The sequence below is a fragment of the Nannospalax galili genome, unplaced genomic scaffold (assembly GCF_000622305.1).
Source record: "Nannospalax galili isolate Female #2095 unplaced genomic scaffold, S.galili_v1.0 scaffold213, whole genome shotgun sequence".
Taxonomy (NCBI): domain Eukaryota; kingdom Metazoa; phylum Chordata; class Mammalia; order Rodentia; family Spalacidae; genus Nannospalax; species Nannospalax galili.
In genome coordinates, this window is record NW_008335195.1 from 2,671,394 (window position 1) to 2,690,171 (window position 18,778).

The following is an 18,778-nucleotide window of genomic DNA, read 5'->3' on the forward strand; positions in this document are numbered from 1 at the left end:
CCTGAGCTCTGCCTTGACAAGGCTGCACCGAAGGATGCTCACTGGCCCACAGTTCGCCAAGCTTCTGCCAACCCACCGCGTCGGGAGCCCAGAGCATCTCAAAGAGCCTACCAATTTTCCCCAAGCCAAGGCTCCACCTGCCAGGCAGCGCGCTCTCAGGTGCAGCCCCCACCTCCCTGCAGCAGCCCGGGCCAGGTCGGGGGGGGGGGGGGGGGGGGGGTCCCTCCTCCGCGTGGCCGCTGCGCGCCGCCGGAACTACGCTTCCCAGGCTGCCCCGCTACAGCCGCGCGCCCCGCGCCGCACCCTGCCCGAGCCGCCTGTTGATCTCTGTCCTCGCCCGGGCCGCGGCGCCGCCCCTGCTGGTTGGAACTGCGCCTGGGGCCGAGCCTGCCTGCCCGCACCGCCCGCAGCGGGATGGGCGCACGCACTGGTGAGCTCCGAGGTCGGGAGGGGACTGTCCGGGCAGCCCAGCGCCCTGCGTGTCTGCGCGAGGATGCTCCGCGGCGGGGCGCGCGGCCAGTCGGAGCCCGCAGCCGCTTATGTCCGGGCGGGTGCAGCGGGCGGCCGGGGAAGCGTGTGGGTCCCCGCTGCACTGCGCCTTGCAGCCCCGCAGCCCGCGGCCCGCGCACCGCTGCAAAGAAGGCGCGGTCTCCGGTCGCCCCGGGCCGCGTAGCTGGGGCTCTCCACGCTGGGCTTTGTTCCCTACTTTCTCCTCTCTGGTGAACGTGTGATAAGCTCCTGGAGTCTCGAGCATCTCGCGGCCTCTCTTGAGCAAGAGACGGATGAAGGGAGGACCCGGGTCGGCGTCTTTCCTGAGGTCCCCGGAGCTGTCACAGGGTGCTTCAGCCTCTAGAGAGCCGCCTGATGCAGGTCCCGGAAAATCTTTTTTTTTCTTTTCTGGCTAAAATAATGCTAGTCTGTGCCATCCCGGGACTTCTTTAGTTTTCCTGTTGACCTGCAGAATTGAAGGTCGATTTAAAAAAAAATTATAAAAGCCTTGGGGAATTTAAGTGTCCAAAGATGGGAAGGTGATGCGGCAAAAATGCAAATTACAGTGAAGAGGACGAGAACACTACCGCTTCTCTGGCGCAGGTTAAGTATCCGAATCACGAGGCGCTTGCGAAAGGAGAGAAAAGAGCGTGAGAGGAGGCATTATCAAAGTGGGGTTTCTGTTGTACCTCCATTAAAGGCTGAGGACTCCTGGACCAGACCCTATGCCTCTCCCAGCCTGGTTCTCCATGTAAAATGGATTATTTGGTGAAATGGTTTCTGAACCTCATTTCTCAGTGGATTCTTATATCAGAGAACTGATGTGGCAAGGGTGTTTCTGTTTACCACCTTTATAAAACCTGACAAGGACAAAGCAAGCAGCCCTAGGGAGGAGGAAAGAGCTTTCAGGATTTACACAATCCAGTTTCAAAAAAATTCATGATTTCCTCCATTCTCTTCAGTCTAACCCAATGAATATTACACCTGTTTTTGATTTTTATGTTCCCATGAATTGGTAGGCCACAGTGTGCTGGTTTTATTCAGTGTGTTTGCTGAAGGCCATGTGATCAGCTGGAAAAGGTTAGTGGCTCCCTAGGGCTGGGCCTGAGCTGTCAGATGTGCTCAGCAAGAGGTGGGGGAGTAAGCTCCAGCAAGAATTAACTAAGAGAATACACAGTGGGAAAGAGAGGATGGCATTGAAGAGTTATTGTGTGAAAAATGAATACACAATGGAAGGAAGGAGAGACACACTCTGTGCCTCTGTGCTATAGAAACACTAACCTCATTTGTCAATGGTAGACACCTCAGTGAAATGTTAGGAGCAGGATTTTCATATTATTTCAGAGTGTCTCATCACAGATACTCAAGGAGTGTGCTCTTACAATAGAGAGATTGCAAAGTTACCATCACCAAAAGATCAAGGTTAGTGGAACTTCTTGTGAGGCTCCTGTTAATTTCACCTATGTGGTATTCCTGCTGAGAAGATGCAGGGTAAGGGGAACAACTATTATAGATTAAAATACTTGTAACAATGGATTAGTGTATGTAGACTTTGAATCCTGTATGAAGAAAAATAGTTAAAAAAGATAATTTGGAGATAATTGGGGAAATCTGAATATGGACCCTCTATTATACAGTAAGGAATTACTGTTTATTTTCTTAGATGCAGTCATGATATTGTGGTTATGTAGGAGATTGTTCTTACTCTTTGGATCTTCTATTCTTTGACAGTTTCGTACGTGTATGCAGTGTATCATGAGCCTTTCAACCCGCCCCCAACACGTTCCCTTCCCACCTCCATGCCCTCTCCTTTTTTTTCCTTTCTTTTCTTTTGGAGGTGGGGGAACCCACTGAGTCCAGTGTTGACTTACCTTGTGCAGGCCTTGTGCTGGTAACCATAGCTGCTATGAGTTTATAGCAGCTACGTTATATCCAAAAGACAGTATTTCACAGTGCTCCTCCCCATCCTCTGGGTGTTACATTCTTTCTGTCCCCTCTTCCATGATGCTCTCTGAGTCTTAGAATCATAGAGATGTCCCCTTTAGGGTAAAGCACTCAACAGTCACTCATCCTCAGCACTTTAACCAGCTTTGAGTCTTGCATTACAGAAGAAGCTTCTCTGGCCAAGGTTGAGAACAGCACTGATCTATGGGAATAAGCATAAATATTTAGAAGACAGTTTGACATGGTCATTTAACAGAACAACAGTAGTAAGTTCCTCCCTAGGGTCTATGGACCTCCCAAGCCATGGACTTTTGACCAGGTTTACAGTACCAGGCATGAATTTTTTTCTTATGGAGCAGGCCTCAAACCCAAGTAGAAAGTGGTTGGTTACCCCTATAACCTTCATGCCACTACTGCACTACTGGGCACATGTTGCCTGGCAGGTCAGTACTGAAACATTCAGGGTTCACCACTAGGTAATACCATTGATTACTTTTCTCCCCCAGCAGCCTGCGTAGCATCTTCTGGCACTGTGAAAGGTTTAGATTTTAGAGGTGAAGCACATTGACATCTTCAGCATTCAGCAGGTTTAAAAAAAGTCTATGATGGTAGAGCAACATTCAAGAGCAAGAAGGCAGAATGATGCAGCCAGTAAGTCAAGAACAGGATGCAGCCATTTGTTATACTATTCTTTTAGCTTTTTTGTAGATTCAAACTTTTTAAATAAATTGGAGATGAATAAAATAATTAAATGAAGGGAAAGTGCTGTAGACGATTGGATGATTAGGGCCAGACCATTGTGGTAGAGTCTGAGGGAAACTCCTAAACTTCCCAAAATGTAAATGGCATCCTGGAAAAATTTTCTTTTTTTGCCTTTTTTTTTTTTTTTTTTTTTGGTTCTTCTTGATTACTATTGATCATTTATGCTTGAGACCCATCCTCTAGCTCCAACTTCAAAATATAGTTATATCCTTAATACCTATGGGAAATTGGTCATAGGAACACACCTCCATCTGCAGATCTCAAGTCCATTTATGAACATACATATATTCTCTTAAATCATCTCTAAATTATTTATACTTAGTACAGTGTAATACATTACTAGTTTCTATGGTTTTTCTTTTTTTTTTTTTTTTTTTTTTTTTTTTTTTTTTTTCCTGTAGCCCCAGTTGGGAACTCACTATTTAGACCAGACTGGCCTTGAACTCACAGAGATATGCCTCTGCCTCCTGAGTGCTAGAATTAAAGGTGTATGCCACCACGCCCAACACTATGACAAGGGGGAAAAAAGTCAGCATAGTAGAGATGTTCTGTTCAGTTTTGTTTTGTTTCAGTGCTAGGAATCAAACCCAGTTTTCCTCAAAAAAAAGCAACCTCATATTTTTAAAAAATAATATTTTGACCTGCAGTTTATTAAATCAGAAGATATGGAACTCATGGATATTAGTGGAGCTAACTATATTAGTAATTCCCCAAACTTTAGCAGTTCTAGCCCCAGCCAAGAACTACCCTGAATTAACTCTCCCTCCCTTTTCACCTCTATCATATTATGAATTGAAGATATGGCCCGCACATGCCAGGCAAGCACTCTACCACTGAGCTGTATCCCCAGCCTTCTTTTTGCCTTTTATTTTGAGACAGGGTCTCACCAAGTTGCTCAGATTAGCCTTGCATCTGTGATCCTCCTGCTTCAGCCTCCTGAGTACCTGGGTTACTAGCCTGTGCTACCAGGTTCAGCTGTCCTTTTCCTTTCCACACCCAAGATCTGTGTCAGTATGTAAGGAAGTTTGAGAACATAGGTGGTAGTCCATTTTTACTTTGGGTTAAGAAAACGTTGGAGAAATGATTGGTCTAGATTCTGACAGAAGTTGTGGAGTACCCTGTTACTCCCTTTGTGTGTAAATCATGAAACCTTGTGTAAAAGGTCATACGGCCTCGGGGCTAGAGAGATGGCAGCAGTTAAGAGCCCTTGTTGCTCTTGCAAAAGACCCAGATTCAGTTCCCAGTCACCATGTCAGGTGACTCACAGCCCCTTGTAGTTACAGCTCCAGGGGATTCGAAGCCCTCCTCTGGCCTTCATGAGGACCTGCACACATGTGGCATACACATATACAGACACACAGGTAACATAAAAAATAAGTAAATAAAAAAAATTTTTTTGAGCTAGGGTCTCCCTATAGCCCCAGCTGGCCTGGAACTCACTAAACCAGGCTGGCCTCTGCCTCCCATGTACTGGGATTAAAGGCATATGCCACCACGCACAGCTATAAAATAAAGATCACTACCTCTTCTCCCAAAGCCAGTTTGAATTCCTTGAATAGGTCTTGCATTTCAGCACCACTTTCCCCAGAGCTGTGATTTGTTGTTATTTTTGCTTTTATGTTTTTGCCTTCTTGATTGAGCATCCAAACTACCCTATCATCTGGGCACAGTGGTACATGCTTTTAATTTTATCATTCAGGAAGTTCAGGAGGTTTCTGAGTTCAAGGCCTGCCTGGGTTGCATAGCAAGTTCCAGGCTAGCCTCTGTGTAGTGACACTCTGTTTCACACATCCACACATCCCCACTACCAGTAGAAGAAAGACTTCCCTGTTAATTATCTCTTTTGTGTATGTTACCAGTCTTCCTGGATTTCCTTAGTGACAGCCAGGTTGGGAAGAAGATTGGTTCCAGGACAGTAAGTAACAGGAGCTCCTAAAACATGGTTAGACCTGCTTCACCAAACCTGGACATGAAGAGAAAGAAGCAAAATTGGGGCACCAGCTCTACGGAAGAACCAGGAGGCCCTCATTAGATCTCTTGGAGGACTTTGGAGTCTCATGAGCACAGCTATACAGCCTGTATGGGTGGAAACAGACATCCCCCTTATTTATGGACAGCTCTTCTGATTGGGCCATGCTCATTACACCAGTTGGTAGACATCATGCCTGACATCGTGTAAGCATCATGAGTCCAGGAGCACACAGCTCTTATAGATCACAGGAAAGCATAAATGAAAGCTGATGGATAGACAGATGCCAAAGAAAAAGACAGAGATAGTAGATAAAAGACTACAGGAGCAGGTAGAAGCCAGGAAAGCAAACAAATCAGCAGATAAAAACAAGAAATCTGGGGTGTGAGATGGGAAATTACAAGTTTCTGAATTCCCAAAGGCAAAATGAGGAACATATTAAAACTAGCACAAGCTGGAGCTGGTGGCACATACCTACAATCCCAGCACTAGGAAGGTACAGGCAGGAGGATCAGGCATTTAGGGCCAGCCTGGGCTGCATGAGACCCTGTCTCAAAAAAAAAAAAAACAAAAAACCAAACACTACTATATAATTAATTAAACCAGCAGGTTGTTAAAAAATAAAAAAAGGCCCAAATATAAGGCAAAGAGGTAGACAGAGGTCAAGAAATGGGAACTCAGAGCTGGAGAGATGGCTCAGTGGTTGGTTAAGAGCACTGCTCTTTTGATTCCCAGCTCCCAGTGGTGACTTACAACTCTGTAACTCTGGTTCCAGGGGATGTAACACCTTCTTCTGGCCTCTGCAGGAAATGCATACATACAGTGCATTTGCATTACACTGGCAAAACACACATATAAAAAAGTTAAAAAGCCCAGTGTGGCGGTGCATGCCTTTAATCCCAGTACTCAGGAAGGAGCAGGCAGATCTCTGTGAAATGGAGGTCTACATAGTGAGTTCCAGGCTAGCTGGGGCTACAGGGAGACCCTGTCTTAAAAAATAATAATAATAAGTACAAATAAATAAAAAAAATTTTAAAAAGAAATGAGAACTCAACTAGGCATGGTGGCTTGCATCTATGGTTTTCCAGCATTCACAAGGCAGAAGCAGGAAGATTGTACAAGTGTGGGTCCAGCCTGGTCTACAGAGTGAGCTCCAGACCAGCCAGGCCCACATAGTGAGACCCTGTTTCAAAAAAAGAAAAGAAACAATAACTGCTCAGAAAATAGAGCCTGGCAGAAAGGGACATTGCAGCAGCAGGACTTAGAACCCACCAAGAGAATTAGAAAGCCAGTGATAGTGTGGGATGTCAGTAAGATGTGAAAGAGCTTCTCCCCCAGCGAGGAAGTCTTGACTACTTCCTGCCAAGTGGAAATCAGTTTGGGCAGCCAACACCATGGAGGCCTGCTACACTTGGCAGTGCTAATTGAAGGCCTTCCATGTTGCGCCTTCTCTGTATCTAATCCTGACAAGGAAAATAGAGGGAAAGACTACTCCCAGAAGAAGATTGTGTCCAGACTATGGACAGGAGAAACAGCTATGAGATCTTGCATGTGCTAGGCACTGTGCCTCACAATAATGCCCCAAGTTATCACCTCCATCTCACGTACTCATGGGATGATGTTTCACTTAGCTGTGGACCACATACATGGCAGGGGTCCCATAGGGTTATAGGGCCCAATTCATTGAAGCTGTCTTGGTCTATGTAATACACTATGTGATATTTTTCACAATGACAAAATTGACAGATTGATGCATTTTTCTGAATGCAGCCCAGTGACAAGTAATGTGAGACTGTACCATTCTGTACGTGTTTTGCAGGAGGCAGGCTGTCAGTTCCACACACATCTGCATCATGAGTCCCTGAGCTGATTACTTCCAAATCCTATGCTTCTAGTCATCTGTGCTTTCTTTCTGATTTTTTTATTATTATTTTGTATGTTTGTGGATAACATGTATGTGTGGGTGCACATGTCACAGAGTACATGTGGAGGTCAGAGGACAGCTGTGTGGATTTGGTTCTCTCTTTCCACCTGTGTGTGGGTTCTAAGGATTGAGCCCAGGTGGCCAGGTTTGCGTGGCAGCTGCCCTTATGAACCTGGAGCGGTGCCTTCTCTTACGGGCATGTTGTCATAAAAGGGGACTGTTTCCAAGTCTGATTTAAAGTCTGGAAGTTTTTGTGTTATAAAATTGGGAAAACAGATAGAAGACTTCATGAATCTGGTAAGATCAGTTCCTCATTCCCCTTTCAGCTGCTTAGGCCCATTGCCTTACTGCATTTTTTTTCCCCTTGCAATTCTTCCTTATCTTGAGTTCTTTGTCCTCATCCTCTGATGGTTATTTCCCAGAGTAAGACAGGGTCTCATGTAGCCCAGGGTGTTCTCAAACTCACTGTGTAGCTGAGGCTGGCCTCCAACTCCTGATCCTTCTGCCTCCACCTCTTGAGTGCTGGGATTATAAGCACGTGCCACCATTCCTGGCTTCATTTGACTGCTTAAGACAAAGAAAAAGACATCACTGGCCTGTCTTCAAACAGCTAGGTTCCAAAGCACAGACTTTAATGTTCACATTTTTATATTTTCCAGCATCTAGAGATGAATTAAGTATACAGGATCAGCATATTTCATGGGAGGGGCCTTTGATAGGCTGATTTTGTTGTTTTCTAGTTTTAGAAAATACAGGTTTGGCTCTTATGCAAATATTCATTAATTGCTTTATAAAGTATTGTGGGGTCTGGAGAGATGGCTCAATGGTTAAGAGCACTAAATGCTCTAGCAGAAGACCTGGGTTCAATTCCCAGCACCCACATGGTGGCTAACAGCTGTCTGTAACTCAAGTTCCAGGGGATTCAACGCCCTCTTCTGACCTCCTGGGTATTGCACAACATGGGTGCACTTACATACATGCAGGTAATACACTCATACACTTAAAATAAAAACATTTAAAAATGTAAAGGTATATAAAAAAAGAATGATTAACCTCATTTGATGAGTCTAAAATAAATCAGCAGCAGTTTGGGCTCTGGTTTGTCTGTGTATATGGAGTAGTAGGCTGGGCCATTCTCGTTGAAGCTGATTTTCCTTTTTTGTAGCATAGTTATCCTAATAAGATAGTGGAAAAAGAAGCAAAGAAAGCCACACTCTTAGTTTTCCTTTCCATGGCTTGTATTTCTGTGTAACAGGAAGAGATACTTCCTTCAACTCGCTGTCACTCCTACTTTCCATTTTGCTAACAGGCTCTGCGTTTACCCACCAGGGCTCCTGGAAGCCTCAGAGGCACATGCTCTATTCCAGTGTGTATATTAGTATCCTGTTGTGTGTTGAGTGTTTGCCACGGGACAGACACCTTGCTGAAGGCGAGGCTGTGGCAGGGATTTGCCACACTTTCCACTGCTTCATCACTCCCAGGAGGGGAAACAAATGTGAACCCTTTGGGGCCAGGGTAGGGTATAGGAGGCCAGCCAAGAACTGGGCAATCTGGGATTTAGCTTTAGAAGCTATGAGAAAGCTGCATTCTTCTCTATACCATTCCTATCTTTGTTTTAGGTACTTGGTTTAGTTTGAAACCAATCTTGTTATATAGACCAGTCTGGCCTTGAATTTGTGTCAGTCCTGCTGGCTGTTCCTCAAATGCCAGGATTATAGGTGCACACTACCATGCCTAGCCCTATGTTTGTTTTAAAAAATAACTTTCTGGATATGGTAGTACACATTTATAATCCCATTATTTGGGAGGCTGAAGCAGGAGGAGGGAGAGTTGGAAACCAGCCTATGCTAATAGGGAGAACATGTCTCAAAAATCAATAATAAAGCCAGGTGTGGTGGCACACGCCTTTAATCCCAGCACTTGGGAGGCAGAGACAGGCGGATCTCTGTGAGTTTGAGGCCAGCCTGGTCTACATAATGAGTTCCGGGCCAGCTGGGGCTACAGGGAAGACCCTGTCTCAAAAAGACCAAAAGAATAATAATATTAATAAAAGCTGAATTGAAGCTGGGTGTGATGACACATACCTTTAATCTCAGCACTTGGGAGACAGAGGCAGGTGGATATCTATAAGATTGGTGCCAGCCTGGTCCCCATAGCAAGTTCCAGGCCAGCTGAGGCTATTGTCTCCAAAAGACCCCCCCCCCGCAAAATACTGGATGTGGTTATGCATGTCTGTAATATCAGTACATAGGAGGCTGAAGCAGGAAAATTAACACAAATTTGAGGCCAGGCTAGACTACATAGTGAGTTCCAGGCCAACCTAGACTATAGTGTAAGACCCAGTTACAAAAAAAAAAAAACAAGCAAAACACCACTAATCATAACAGCAGCTATGTTTTCCTTAAATCTTCAAGTCAATGTGTACTCTAAGTAAATACAACTTTCTTTTCTCCTCTGATTCTGAGACCCCCTGGTATATTGGTATACTGTATGCAGTTTGCTTTGATAGGGTTAAAGTCTTATTGTGATTACTTAATATGTCTTCCCCTGGTGAAGTATAAATTCAGTTAGCATCCAGAGGGTCATATGTTTTGTCCACCACTATTCCAGCAGTGTCTGGAAAAAGTAGACTTGAATGGTTATGCAAGCCTGAGCTTCAGAAACCCAGGAACAAGCTCCTGTCTTCTGGGAGTTTGTGTTCACTGGAGAGAGAACCATTAAATTGTAGACATGAAATGTAACGAGTAATGAATATTAAATTGGTGACATAGACAAAGCAAATGTAGGAAGAGGAGCAGCTTCTGTGGGCTTAGGTGATCTCAGCAGGCTCCACGCTGGGTGGGGTATGGGGGTGGAAACAATGGCTGGATGGAAAGAGCTGCATGGTCACTTCTACACTTGAGCTCATTTCCTTCATTTGACATCGGTTGCACAATATTCATTGGATGCCTACTCTGGGTCAAGATTTGTGTTGAAAGTCAGGATTTTATTGGTGAATAAAAGTTATATGTTCTCCACCCTCACAGAGATTATCAAGTAATTGTAATGAAGCCAAGGACAGCTGTATGTAGTCAAAGGGATACCCTGGGGGTGGAGAGTGACCCAGGGTCTGACAGAAGAGAAGTCCAACTGAAACTGGAAGAAGAGTTATGTAGAGTCAGCCAGGGGTAGGTGTGAATAGGGTTTCCTAGTGCTCTGAGCAAAGCCAGCATGAGGCATTAGCCAGCAACTGGAAGTAGTTCAGGAGCACATCAGGAATACAGTGCGCAGAGGAGGCTGACTCGACAGAGGCCGGAATGTGAATTTGAACTTCATCTTTAGGGCAATGGGAAACCACTGGAGAACTTTAAATAAATAGAATAGAATTGATCACAAAGGTCACTTTGACCACTGTATGTAGAGTATCAGCAGGGGCAGGACTGGATGTGGGCAGCATGGATAGAGAAGTAGAGGATGTCTCACCATTCTGTAAGGACAGGATTTGGGTAGAAAGGAAACGAGGGAGAAGTGCCAAGAATGGCACCCTAGTTTCTTACACAACATCCTGACATTCTAGAGGAGCAAAGAGGACAAGAGCTCTTCTGACATATTTGAAGGGTCTGAGGTAGCCAAGGAGAGATGTTCATTAGGTGGTTGGAACTACCCAGCTCTAGTCCTTAGAGACAAAATCTTGGATGAAGATTCAGATTTTAGAGTCAACAAAAATAAATTTAAAAATTATATAAATTATAATAAAAACTTTACCATCGAGTGAGGGATGAAAAAAGAGTCTCTGAGACAAGACTCTGAAGAGTACCAGTATTTAAGTTAGAGGAAGAGGTTGTGAGAAGAGGCCAACCAGAGTGACAGAAGAAATGCAAGAGTGGCCTGTGTGGCCAGGCTGGATGCACCAAGGCTCTCACACCTCTGACATCCTATGACCCTGCAGAGCTTCATATCTCTGAGCCAGGCCTGAAAAGCAGAGCACAGACAGGCCATGAGAAGAGAGAGGGGCATTCCAAGCACTAGTGCCATATCTGCCAGCTTCCCGACAAGAAACAGAGGGTGTGCTCAGGCTGAATAACTTGAGAAGATTTTAATAAAGAGGCTATTTACAAGGATGTGGGAAGCTTTAGAGTCCAACAAGGAGGAAATATGGTAGGAGTCATGACAGAGACCCTTCACCACAAGGCTTGAGGCCAACAAGGGAAAGGCAACCATGCAGAGGATGGCCTGTGGGGAAAGAACCCTCCTTTCCCCCAACCACCAAGTCCTCTACTTTTCTGTTGCCCAAACAGAAGGCAGAAAAGACAGGAGTCCATTGGTACAATCTAAGTAGACAGTACTCCTGAGGCACAGAGCAGAGTGGGGAAATGGAAGGCTGGACAGTTGTATTCCAGGGGTTACCTCAAGGATGGAAGAAAGTATATTGATTGCTGAATTGGTGCTGTAACAAAGTAAAAATTCTATCTGGAGAAATGGTTCAGCAATTAAGAGCACTGGCTGCTCTTGCAGAGGACCCAAGTTCATTTTCCAGCATCCACATGGTGGCTAACAATCATCTATAACTAATAACCATAATTCCAGTTCCAGGGAATCAGACACCCTCTTCTGGCCTCCACAGATATTGCATGACGTGTGGTACACTTCCCATGTATACAGTCAAAATACTCATACACATAAAAAATAAAAATAATTTATTTAAAGTTAGAGGTCAGCCAGGCATGGTGGTACATACCTTTAATCCCAGCATTCAGGAGGCAGAGGCAGACAGATCTCCATGAGATTGAGACCAGCCTGGTCTGTATGGTGAGTTCCAGGCCAGCTGGGGCTACTGGAAGACACTGTCTCAAAAAACAAACAAACAAGGATGGAGAGATGGCTCAGTGATTAAGAGCACTGACTGCTCTTGCAGAGGGCCCGGGTTCAGTTCCCAGCACCCACATAACAGTTAACAATTGTCCTTAACTCCAGTTCCAGGGAGGTCCAATGCCCTCTTTGACCCCCACAGGCATTGCACAACACAGGTACATTTACATACATGCAAGCGATACACTCATACACATAAAGTAAAAGTAATAAATGAAATGTTTTAAAAAAACAAAACTAAAAAAAAAAAAAAAAAAAAAAAAAAAAAAAAAAAAGGTATTTCCCTGGTCGTACTGCTCTCTGAAGGTTCCAGGGGAGTCTTGGCCTTTTCCAACTTTCAGAATTTCCCACATTCCTCTGCTCATGGCCCCTTCCTTCATCTTCAAAGCTAAAAATCATGTCATCCTGAGCCTCTGCTCTGATAGCTTGCCTGACTCTTCTGTCTTCCTTTTCTATGTCCTAATTGAACTCTGGAGTAGATTGTCCCCGCTCAGATAATCCAGAATACCCTCCTTATGTTAGACCCTTAAGCAAGGAGCTGGGGATGTAGGTTAGTTGTTAAGAGTGCTTGCCTAGCATGTACAAAGCTCTGGGTTCCGTACCCAGCATTGTATGAACCAGGAGCAGTGGTACACATCTATAATCCCAATGATTCCAACTGCCCGTCCTGGAGACAGGAGGATCAGAGAAGTAAGTGCAAGGTCATCCTCAGCTACATAGGAAGTTTGAGGCTAGCTGGGGCTACATGAGACCCTGTTACATACAAAAAAAAGACCTTTAATCTCATCTGGTTCTTTTTACACATAAAGCAACATATTTATAGGACGAAGAAGCCATGAATCCACCTACAACCAAGAACCCAGGAAAATAAGGAGAGAAGAAGGAAGTGTAGATTAAAGTCACATTATGGGAGCATTAAGTGGTCAGTGGTCTGAATTTTACTCTGTAGCTAAGAAGGAACCAGTATAGGGTTTTTTTTTTTCCCCCTAGTAGTTGCAAGGTGATGACTATATTCTGAGTATAATCTCATAAACAAGGAGAATGTCAGATGTTTAAAAATCTTTTGTAGATTAAAAAAAAAAAAGATGAGGTTTGGAGAGATGGCTCAGTGGTTAAGAGCCCTTGTTGGTTACTCAGAAGACCAGAGTTCCACCCATGTTGGTTAGCTCACAACTGCTTGTAACTCTAGCTCTAAGGGATCTGACACCCTCTTGTTTCTCCAGGCACCTACACACATGTGGCACACATTCATACAGATGCATACACATACATATAAATAAAAACAAATCTTTTAAAAGCTAGTAGCTTTAAAAAAAGATGTAGTGCAGGCTGGAGAGATGGCTCATCAGGTAAGAGCACTGGCTGCTCTTGAATAGGACCCGAGTTCTATTCCCAGCACTCACATGAGGGTAACTCCAGTTCCGGGGGATCTGACGCCCTCTTCTGACCTCCTCAGGCATTGCACGACCCGGGTGCACTTACATACATGCAGGCAATACTCATACACATAAAATAAAAATAATAAAACACTTTTAAAAAGATATAGCCGGGCATGGTGGCACATGCCTGTAGTCCCAGCACTTGGGAGGCAGAGGCAGGCGGATCTCTGTGAGTTCAAGTCCAGCCTGGTCTACATAGTGAGTCCCAGGCCAGCTGGGGCTACAGGGAGACCCTGTCTCAAAAAAAAAAAAAAAAACCCTCACCAGGGGTGTCCCTCCCCACGCAGGTTTTTATCCAAACAAGTGGCTTATTAGTGGCATTGAGAAAGAAGATAAACCCATAATGCTCTGAGTAGCTTAGAGGAAAGCAAAAAAAGCTCTCAACATGCAGTTAGAGTTATGCAGTCCCCACAGAGCCACAATCTAAAACATGAGTGAAGAAAGGAGATGGTGCAGTAATTACTTACAGTAATTACTGACAGACCAAGCATGGGATGAGAGAAGATAATGTTGGTCTAACTATTTGAAATGGCTAACTGGTAGATACATTAATCTAGAAAGCAAGTCTGTTTCAGGGGAAGGTAAGGAATTAAGGTTTTGCTATAGAATCCTGGAATAGAAACTTAAGTAGAGTCTTAGCAACTCTAAGTCAGTCAACTATAAAACATGAATTATTTTATGCAATACTAAGAAAAAATACTGCCAATCAAAATATGACATGCTTTTAAATATTTTATTTTTCATTTCACATGTGTGAATGTATTGCCTGCATGTATGTAAGTGCACCCATGTGGTGCAATGCCTGTGGAGGTCAGAAGAGGGTATTAGATCCCCTGGAACTGGAGTTACATTTGGTTGTTAACCACCATGTGGATGTTGGGAACTGAACCTAGGTCCTCTGCAAGAACATCAGTGCTCTTAACCGCTGAGCCATCTCTCCAGGCCCCCAATGTGACATGCTTTTAACAAAGACATTTTGGACTGGGCATGGTGGCACATGCCTTTAATCCCAGCACACAGGAGGCAGAGGCATGTGGATCTCTATAAGTTCAAGGCCAGCCTGATCTACATAGTGAGTTCCAGACCAGCTAGGACTATAAGGAGACACTGTCTCAAAGGAACAACAACAAAAAGAAAACAAAATCACATTTTGGGGGCTGAAGAGATGACTCAGCAGTTAAGAGCACTTGCTGCTCTTCCAAAGGGCAGAGATTGGTTCCCAGCACCCACATCAGTTGGCTCACAACCGCCTGTAACTCCAGCTCTTCTACCATTGAGTTCTGGGGATCATCTTCATCCACTGAGCCATCTCACCAGGACAATTGCAGGGGAGGATTATTTATTTATTTATTTGTTTATTTATTTATTTATTATCGGTTTGGGCTTTTGAGAGACAGATTATCTATGTTATCTATGTAACCCTAGCTGGTCTGGAACTCATTCCTTATTGTGTAGACCAGGCTGGCCTCAGACTTGCAGCCATCCTCCTTGTGGGGGGAAATAAGTTTGTTCAGGTCCCCCATGACTTAAAAATTTATGGTAGTCTTCCATCTCCAACAGAGTAAAATCCAGGTCCCTTAGCAGCCCATAAAAAAGGCCCTGCACAGATGTCCCCACTCCATGAACTTCCTCTCAAGCCACCTCTACCCATTCCACCTACACATCATGTACTTTCCTATCTAGTACCTCTGTTTATGCTGTTTTTTCCTTGAATGGTCCTTGCCCACCCATGTCCATCTTAGGACCTCTTTCTTCAAGATTTAAGTGCACCTCTTTTTCAGGTGCCTTTCAACCCTCCCCTGCCCTTCCCTGCCCACCACATGGTATTTTTGCTGTCTGTGTGATTGTCTCACTAAGCTATGATCTCCCTGGGAGAAAGGGTCCTATCCTATGGATCTTTTTATTTCTGTTTTCTAAAACTGTGTCTAGCAATAGTAACTATTCAGCAAATACTGACTGCTATAGAAGAGCTAGGTGATGGATAAATGCAGTTACCTTGCTAGGGAAGATCTGTAAAATTCTCTGCAAGAAACTGAGTAAAACTTGCATTTGGAGTGAAAGTTTAGGACTGAGGTAGTATTCTAAAGGGGTGGAGTGGGGCTGAAAAGAGAATGTTGTGGGGCTGGAGAGACAGCTCAGCACTTAAGAACACTGACTGTTCTTGCAGAAGACCCGGGTTCGAATCCCAGCACTCACATAGCAGCTAACGACTGTCCTTAACTCCAGTTCCAGGGAATCCGACACCCACTGCTGTCCTCCGCAGGCGTTGCACAACATGGGTGCACTTACACAGATGCAGACAATACACTCATACATACAAAATAAATTAGTATTTTTTAAAAAGAATGTTGTGAAGACATAAAGAAGAATTAGGGGGTGGCTAAAGAAACAATAACAAAAAATAAATCCATAAAGAGAGGACCAAGGCTGTGAGGGAGATGAGGGGACACCAGGAGGAGCTGGAGAGGGTGGTGGATGGGAATATGTATGAAACTTTCAAAGAATAGAAAATACTATTAAAATATTCTCAAAGAAGTTTTAAAAAGTAGAAGATAAAAAGGAAAAAAGTAGAGAGAGTGACTATGTGGCCAGGACTTTCGAAGGCCTCTTGGTTTAATTGCAGGGACTTATGGGACAATGCTTTCTTACAGAGGTTCCAAACACTTTCCTGAATGAATCCCATTTTGTGTTCTTCTCATCACTCTCCCTGAAAAGACACAAGTATGCTGCTTACAACTGCGGTACAATCAGTGCATTGTTCCTATTTCTCTATGGAAAGTTGGGGAGGCCGAGAAGTAGAATGGAAAAGCACTCACTACCCTAGAAATCAGAAACCAGGCACACACATCCCAGAGCAAGGTCTGCTACCTTCTTCTCAGTCATCGTCTGTAAAATGGCAGTGATGGTAACTGCACTGGCTTCCTCATAGGGCTGCCCTTAAGGGCAAGATCAGTGAACTAATAAGCTGGGTATGGAAATGCTTTGCAAGCTATGCTCTTGCTCAGAAAATGAAGATAAACCTGCCATTGGGTTGAATTATTTGTGCAGTAGAATTCATTGACAGCATAGCACAATCTACTACTACTAAGTCTGTTTAGAGTCAGAAGGTAACAGTGTTTCTCTTTTTTCAGTAGTAGTCTGAAGTCTCAGGACGCTGGTCCACTCAAGGTGCATGGTGCATGAGAAAGGTCTATCTGCGAAGCCATGGCACTCCCCTTTCAAAAGGAGCTGGAGAAATACAAGAACATCAATGAGGATGAGCTTCTTGGCAAACTCTCAGAAGAGGAACTGAAACAGTTGGAAAATGTTCTAGATGACCTAGATCCCGAGGTTCGTGGCACGGACTTGCAGCAGAGTGCTGAATGACAGTACAAGGGCACAGCTCTGTCCTTTAATCCCAGAAATCCCAAAGCCCCAAATGCAAAATTCTGTTCTTCCTGAGTGCTTCTGAGCCACTTTTACAAATTTGCGGACAGCCCCATTGTCACTGCAGTGAGATATGACAAATGGGTTTTGCAAAAACTGGTTTAGTGTAAAAGAGGAAAAATATTTTCCATTGGGAAAAAGTATTCTGACTTATGGGAAAAAAAAAAAAAGAGGAATGAGGACAAATCTTACTGGTGTTTCCCAAATGTCAGATGCTTTGTCTGTGATCCCAGCACTTGCTAGACTAGGGCAGGAAGATTGTGAATTTGAGGCCAATCTCAGCAACATAGTAAACATAGTGAATTCCAGGGCAGCATAGACTGCATAGTGAGACCTTGCCTTAAAAATAGAAAACAAGAGCTGGGTGTGGTAGTGCATGTTCATAATCCCAACACTCAGGAATTGGAGGCAGGAAGATCAGGAATCAAGGCCAGCCTCAACTACATAGTGAGTGAGGGCTTTTTTAATTTATTTTTATTTTATGTATATGAATGCATTGCCCATGTATGTAAGTGCACCCATGTCATGCAGTGCCCATAGAGGTCAGAAGAGGACTCCAGATCCCTTGAAAGTGGAGTTAATGATGATTGTTAGCTGCCATGTGGGTACTGGGAACCAAACATGGGTCCTCTGCAAGAGCAGCCAGTTCTCTTAACTGCTGAGCCATCTCTCAATCTCCCTACATAGTGAGTTTGAGGCCAGCTAGGGCTTTATGAGACTCTGTCTCAAAAAAAAAAAAAAAACCCAAAAACCCAATGCTTAATCAGGTAGATATTGGGGGTTGGAGAAGTGGCTCAGTAGTTAAGAACACTGACTGCTCTTGTAGAAGACCTGGATTCAATTCCTAGCACCCATATGGTAGCTAACAACTGTCTGTAACTCCAATTCCAGCAGATTTGATGCCCTGCCCCCCTTTTTGGGTCTTTTTGAGACAGGGTCTCCCTGTAGCCCCAGCTGCTGGAACTGACTATATAGACCAGGCTGGACTTGAAGATGTCCTTACCTTTTTAAAATTTTCTTTATTAATTTATATGTATGAGTATATTCCTTACATGTATATAAGTGCATCCATGTTGTACAGTGCACATGGAAGTTAGAAGAAGGTGTCAGATCCCATGGAACTGAAGTTACAGACAGTTGTTAGCCGCCATGTGGGTGCTGGAAATTGAACCTGGGTCCTCTGCAAGAGCACCAGTGTTCACAACCACTGAACCATCTCTCCAGCCCCTTGATGCCCTCTTTTAAAAAAAAAAAAATCAAGTAGAGATTGACATCTACTCTAATCTTCACTTACATATTTGGATGTGTCCAAAGGAAACAGGTTAAATATAAAAGAGTGTAGCCATCTTGACTCCTGCCTTTGGAGCCCCTTGGATGCACACCTAGCCAAATCTAAGTATGATTGACAAAGAAAGACCTTTTGCCACCACATTCTAGAAGGCAACTGCAGAAGGCCCAGAGGCTGTTAGCCCTGTGTCAGGTCTACTTGAGCCGGTTGGGCATACTCAGAGCTGTCCCAAGACTCTAGCCCTCAGCCCATATAGGTGTTCCCCAGCTTTCCCACTTCCAGTAAATGTGAAAGAAGAAATAACAAACTTATTCTAGCAAACATCATCCCTTCCCTCCTGTACCTCTGTCTTGTCAGAGTGCAACGCTGCCGGCTGGATTCAGACAGAAAGACCAGACCCAGAAAGCAGCCACTGGCCCATTTGACCGTGAGCACCTCCTCATGTACCTAGAGAAAGAGGCTTTGGAACAGAAAGACAGGGAGGACTTTGTGCCCTTCACTGGAGAAAAGAAAGGTAAGGATAACAGACAGTACCTCTTGGGATGAAGTACCCTTCCTTTTTTAAAAAAATGTATTTTATTTATTTTTTTTTTAATTTTATTATTTTTATTTATTTATTTTTTTTTTCACTTCCCAGATAGCACCCTCCCATAGTCTTCCTCCCCCGACTAGAGCCCTTATACTATGCT

At 44.2% G+C, this 18,778-nt stretch overlaps 1 protein-coding gene across 2 annotated transcripts in view; it reads left to right on the forward strand.

Moving 5' to 3' along the window:
- The first annotated feature begins 293 nt into the window (after positions 1 to 293).
- Positions 294 to 18,778, forward strand: part of Tmod2 (tropomodulin 2) — a 49,021-nt gene continuing 30,536 nt past the window's right edge. The window contains exons 1-3 of one of the 2 annotated variants that reach the window (XM_008829763.2): positions 294 to 430; positions 16,507 to 16,705; positions 18,447 to 18,603. In XM_008829763.2, coding sequence (XP_008827985.1) covers positions 16,580 to 16,705; positions 18,447 to 18,603 — 283 coding nt within the window. In that variant the 5' untranslated portion in view covers positions 294 to 430; positions 16,507 to 16,579. The remainder of the gene's footprint in view (positions 431 to 16,506; positions 16,706 to 18,446; positions 18,604 to 18,778) is intronic. The other variant, XM_008829764.2, reaches the window with a different exon arrangement.